The 6,050-nt window shown below is 40.2% G+C and overlaps 1 protein-coding gene across 1 annotated transcript in view; it reads right to left on the reverse strand.

Moving 5' to 3' along the window:
• The window catches only part of LOC108950650, a 6,361-nt gene extending 384 nt beyond the window's left edge, over positions 1–5,977 (reverse strand). The window contains exons 1-13 of the mRNA XM_018816676.2: positions 5,836–5,977; positions 5,293–5,475; positions 4,669–4,861; positions 4,121–4,258; positions 3,580–3,749; positions 3,344–3,455; positions 2,805–3,045; positions 2,390–2,495; positions 1,833–1,981; positions 1,247–1,431; positions 819–955; positions 508–600; positions 3–159 (exon numbers count right to left, since the gene is read on the reverse strand). Coding sequence (XP_018672221.2) covers positions 3–159; positions 508–600; positions 819–955; positions 1,247–1,431; positions 1,833–1,981; positions 2,390–2,495; positions 2,805–3,045; positions 3,344–3,455; positions 3,580–3,749; positions 4,121–4,258; positions 4,669–4,861; positions 5,293–5,475; positions 5,836–5,858 — 1,887 coding nt within the window. The 5' untranslated portion in view covers positions 5,859–5,977. The remainder of the gene's footprint in view (positions 1–2; positions 160–507; positions 601–818; positions 956–1,246; positions 1,432–1,832; positions 1,982–2,389; positions 2,496–2,804; positions 3,046–3,343; positions 3,456–3,579; positions 3,750–4,120; positions 4,259–4,668; positions 4,862–5,292; positions 5,476–5,835) is intronic.
• Positions 5,978–6,050: the final 73 nt, after the last annotated feature.

The raw sequence follows: 6,050 nt of genomic DNA on the forward strand, positions 1-6,050 counted from the left end.
ACATGTGTGTAGAATGAAGTCATTCGTCTCCTTGCATCAAGTGTCATACCACCACAATACGTCAAACACGCAGCAGCTAATATACAATTGGTAACAAGTTGTTCGTTGTTGATTAATCCTTTTAACTCCTCTTTCCAGCTTCGTTCCAATGGTTTCAAACTGAAACAAAACATAATGTATATATTTGTTTTATCTCTTCGAATACGATAGCGAAGACCTGATTAATTAAAACAACGATGCAGCAAAACGACAATTGTTCTGTGTGGGGTAAACCACACTTAGATATTTAAACTTTTACTGATTAACAATTACTAAAAATAATTTTAAAATAAATTATAAAAAACAACTCAGAAATTCACAATAACTTGTAAATTTTTTTTAACACGTGTTGTGTAAAGTTATAAACCAGAAGTTTTTAAAATTTGGTTTTCTGCAAACAAAGGGTTCAAGTATTTTGACCATAAATAATAAACACTAAATAAACCACAATTAAAACATTAAACTAACTTTTCCAATGTCTTGATCGCCGATCTCAATCTTTCTTGTGACGTCAAATATTCTTCGTTTAGCCGATGTTTCTTCACCACTGCGTCATCATATCTATGGTGGTGGGATGGTTAATGTATGGTTGTGGTTTGGCCGACATTTTAGTATTTTGACATTTTTATTTATAAATTAATCAAAGATTCAGTGTTTCCAGATTAATTTTAATCTTTATGCGCACTTTTCTTTTAATTGTATCATAATTTGAAGAAATAAATAAATTTATTTAAATTGCCAAGTGTTGCCAGATATATTTCCCCAGTGTTGCCACTTACTTTTGTTGCAGTGAGTTAACGGTAGCTTGCAATATATGGATGTCGTCGCTCGTTAATCCTTCGATTGATGTCATGATTGTGATGTCATCATCGGCTACTGTGATGTCACCATCACTGTCGGCAGCTTTGATGATTGGCTGAGAATATGTGATGTCATAATTACCATTGTGAGAAAGCAAACGTAATAATGGCTGGCGTGGCAGTGGTTGTTGGCACATACCAACAATTGCTCCAACCCAGTGGTCACTAATCGGTTGTCTAAATTGTCAGCCATACATTAAAACAATCAACCACAAAGTTACATACGTGGTAACTCGTAAGCTGGCACGAGGTGTATGAAACAGAACACCCGTGTTATAACAACTGTTGTTGCCCCGCCATGCGAGGATAAACGAAGTCACACCCATGACCCATCTATACAAACCAACCTTCTGGTCTTCAATCTCTGCTTGTTGTATATTAAGTAGCTGAGCATCGAGTTTCTCCAAGTTATCCATGGCTTGTTTAAGTGGACCACACAACCTCGTGTATTCAACAATAGATATCACATATTGTACCAACACCGCAGCATCCTCACTACTAAACCTTGCCGCAGATATCGTGATTCCTGTTCCTGGGGTGGTGGGGGTACATGTGTTACTTGTGGTGGGGGTACATGTGTTACTTGTGGTGGGGGTACATGTGTTACTTGTGGTGGGGGTACATGTGTTACTTGTGGTGGGGGTACATGTGTTACTTTCAAAGGTATACTGTATGTTGTAATTAAACCAACATGACGATACGTGCCAACTGTGCCACAGCTACACTGGTCTCAACATAGGACTGGTAAAGTAATTGGGCTGTGTACTGGAACTGGTAACTACTAACAAAAATATAAGATAAGTAATGCAATAATTGAGCAATAGGCAAAATCTGGCTGCACTCCAGGTGGCGCTACACACCAGCACCTCACCCATATAGATAATAAGTTTCCATACACAATATTCATACCAACATTGTATATAATATACCCACCTGTAGTTTTCCTCTGATGTATATAAGTGTTTGAATCCTGTAGTAGCGACCCCTCCCCCGTCACGCCCTCCTGGCCCTCGCCTCCTTTATATAAATACGATTCCACCTCAAATAGAACGCTGTCGTTTAATCCGGTTTCCCAATCCACACTGTAAACATAGATATCATATTAACACTGGTTCAACATAGATATCATATTAACACTGGTTCAACATAGATATCATATTAACACTGGTTCAACATAGATATCATATTAACACTGGTACAATGGTTAGGTGCCTTCATCGTAACTAAGTTGGATTCTTGATGATGCTGCCACCATTGTGCACGTATGTGTCCTTGGCCACTAATGGGTTGGCCAAATTGTCAGTCATACAGAAAATCAATCACCCACAAAGTTACAAGCAACCTGATTACTGGGGTAATGGATTAAATTTGGCCAAATCCCAGGTCCTTTGACAAGGACCTCACCTATATAGAGTGGGGGTAAATCGAACATGGATATTACATAAAAACAACATAGACATCACACTAACACAACATAGACATCACATTACCTATGAATCATATCTACGAATCTGACGGTATCGTTCATAAAGTTTTGCATTGTCTTCCATTTATCTTTATCTACAGCCCCTTCACCTTTGCCTCCTGTTGTTAACCCTGTGTGGGTGGCATTGTTAGGTCATTATACCAAGACAACTTAACATAATATTTGCCCACAACAACGAAGGTCATATTATTAAGGTCTTTGAAGGCAAAACACCAGGACCCCTTTCACCCATTAAGTGATGATAAAAAAGTTACAACATTCATTCGTTCAATGCTCCCAACCCAGCACATAAATATTATAGCATTTTATGTGTTAACATCCTTTATTTACAATATTTTACTCATGTTTAGTTTGCCCACTCCACCCAACTACCCCTTCACCCACCAACAAGATAAACATCCATCAATACAACAACTCACCGAACTGCCCCCCGCCCCTCGTAACCTGCCGTACCATCCTCGACTTTGATTGCTTCTTCGTCACCTTCAACGTGCTCCCTGATGACACACGGGATGATTTATCGGAACCCTCGCCGTGCTCGACGCTCCTCCTTGATGTACGGGGTGTCTTTGCTTCACCCCTACCTTGCGATTGTTGTTCACCCCGTGAACCCACCAACCATGGACGAGCCCCAACCAACACCATCACCATCTCAAGCACCTAGGGGTGGGGGGGGGAAGGGGGGTATAACAACATAAAATATGCTACAAGTATCTTTTCATGGTAAACACAAAATTATGAAGCATTTTAAAAACTGCAAAACACGATCGAATATTAATGTACAGTTAGAAGCGTTTAACTAAATGGTAAAATGTTAATATTTTCAAAATGGTAACATGTTAAAACTAAAAAGAAAAGAAGATATCATCATCGCGATGACATCATCATGACATCACCACCGCGATGACATTATCATGACATCATCACGGCGATGACATCATCATGACATCACGCCCACCTGTGCCACTAGTACAGGGGGGTTGGTGAATCCCTTCAACCGTTCAATACAACCCCGATCAACTTTGCTTTTCCATTCCTTAACTTTGTCCTTGGCTGTCACTAAGCTGGATCTGTGAATGAACAATGTTATGATCAATATACCAACCACACGCATGCCACCCCCCACAGCACACTGCCCCACACTACCAACTGTTCATAACCCCCATCCAACCCCGCCCCACACATCCCACCCACCTAGCCTCCTCCAGTACCCTCCTAGCCTCATAGATCTCCTCATCCACTTGAACCCTCTTTGACTTAAGGTTGGCTTCCCTCATCGCTTCAAACTGTCGATCATAATCGTCAACTTCATCGAAACGAAGCAAAACATCCTCCTCGTAATCGGAGTCCTCTTCCTGGGTTAGCTGGGGGGATGTGTGTTATATAACATACTATATAACACACATGTTAACTGGGTGGATGGTTATATGTCATAAAAGCGGCAAAATGTAAATGTGGCCATTATTAGTTGATGTATGGTCTACAAGTCATGGAGCAGTATGGCTATGATTGTCCATAACTTATGTCAGACTTAGCATGTTATAAAGGTGACTGACCAGTATCCTGAATCGGTATGGTTAAGGTCCTATAGTAAGGTACGTTATAGGATCTGGGGTTTAAGTCGTAGTTTGCCCATTACCCCAACACCCAGGGTGCTACTGCATGAACCTTACCAGATGTTGAAGCCTGTCACTTCCCCAAAGGTATAACACCATGCACCCACATAAACCATTACCTGTAGAAATGCATGTAGCGAGCCCCCACCACTACCACAGTGAGCCTTCAACTTCTCCAACCTTGTGGCTTCAGTGGTCAGTTGTTTGAATAACTCACCAACCTTGGTTTGAGCTGCGTTGAATTTGCTACGGAGAACCTGAGGGGGTGGGTTATTGTTACTAACTTGTTAGGGGTGGGTTAATGTTAATGTTTGGTTATTAAAATGTAAATAAACAAACATTGACTTTATACTAACTGTGGCCACAGGATATTGTTCAGTGGTTATAGCGGCCACTTTTAAACTAGGTTACAGAGACCATTGTGGTCGTATGTGTCCTTGGGTAAGACACTTAATAGTAATTGCTCCAACCCAGTGGTCAGTAATGGGTTGTCCAAATTGTCAGTCATGCAGAAACACAATCACCCATAAAGTTTTACATAAATGGTAACTTGTAAGCAGGGACGAGGTGTATGAAACAAAACACCCATGTTGTAACGACTGTCGTTGCCCCCCCATGCGAAGATAAACAAGTCACACCCATCCTCATTTACACCACATACACCCACCCTTATAGCTTGTTGCATTGTCTTTGCATCTTTCCTCGTCTCATCCAACGTATCCAACGCACGTTGTAACTTGGTTGTTTCTTCATCAAGGATCTTGCTTTGTTCCTCATTCAATAAATGAAGGCACTCCATAAACTTTCGATATGTGTACGGGCCGACAAATATTTCAACCGATGATCGTTTTGATTTGTCCCTGAGAGGGGTAAGGTTGGTGTGTGTACATTTGTATATATATATAAGTAAAACAACATATATCTGACAACCATCATCATATTGAACTAAGACCTAATATCTACTTTTCAGATTCTCTGGTTCAATGTTAAGTTTTATACGAAAGTAGATAAGAAGTGTAGATTACATTATTCCTGGTAGCCAAAGTAAGAAGATCATATTAATCATTATAACAGAGAGACAACAAAATATATTAGTTGTGAAATACAGGCTTCAGATCAAACCTGGCAATCCAACATTTGGTAAAAAAAATAACTTATCTTATAATCAATTAATTAAAACTAACCTAGCAATACACCCACACATGAACGTCACCATAAATATATACACAATACGCAAGCATAACCAGCGATTGCGAGACCCCGAACCCTACATATACACCACACTACATACTTGTTCAACAGTTTAATTCTTTCCAACAGAATCGATTTAGAGTAAGGTAGATTAGGTAGTTCCATCTTCTCCACTTTGATCGATTCTTTATCTTTCTTCGTTTGTAGACTCGTTCCCGTGACCGACACCGTCGCGTTCGTATCTCCCGCCCAACACGCTTGTTTGCAGTCGCGCAGGGTAAGGCTGGGTGGGTGGGTTAGAGAATTAAACTTAATTCAATATGTTTATAATCGTGTGGCAGTGTTACAGTGTATGGGTAGTTAAAGCAAATGAACATTTGGTTCAAACGTGTGGCTGTTAACCTCATAAGAAGCAACTCACAGTGGGTTGCAAATATTTAATTAAAACTAACAGTAGCAACCTGGGTATTGTGGTATGGGCAACTCTGACCTAAATACCATGCTCTATGTCACATTGTAGAACTCCACCCATATAGAATGTAATGGGAGAATGTGAGTAAATACAGATACTTGGCATTCTTGAATCTTTATGATGTGACAATACACCGATAGTTAAGAAATAGTTTCAATTATGACATCACACCTGTGCATATTAGCAATCGCCATGGTGAGTGCTTCCCTCGTTTTACGGGAGGTCTCTTGCGCCACCCGTTGGTGGTTGATGAAATATTCCGCTTGTTGGATGAGGACCTCTTGTGGCCAGTCACGGATCCAAATTATCTGGAAACGAGAAGATTTTGAAAATACCCAAAGAATATCTGTATGAATGAGTTTGTACAGGCACATATGCTGATGTAT

This window comes from Ciona intestinalis, unplaced genomic scaffold, assembly GCF_000224145.3.
Source record: "Ciona intestinalis unplaced genomic scaffold, KH HT000507.1, whole genome shotgun sequence".
Lineage (NCBI taxonomy): Eukaryota > Metazoa > Chordata > Ascidiacea > Phlebobranchia > Cionidae > Ciona > Ciona intestinalis.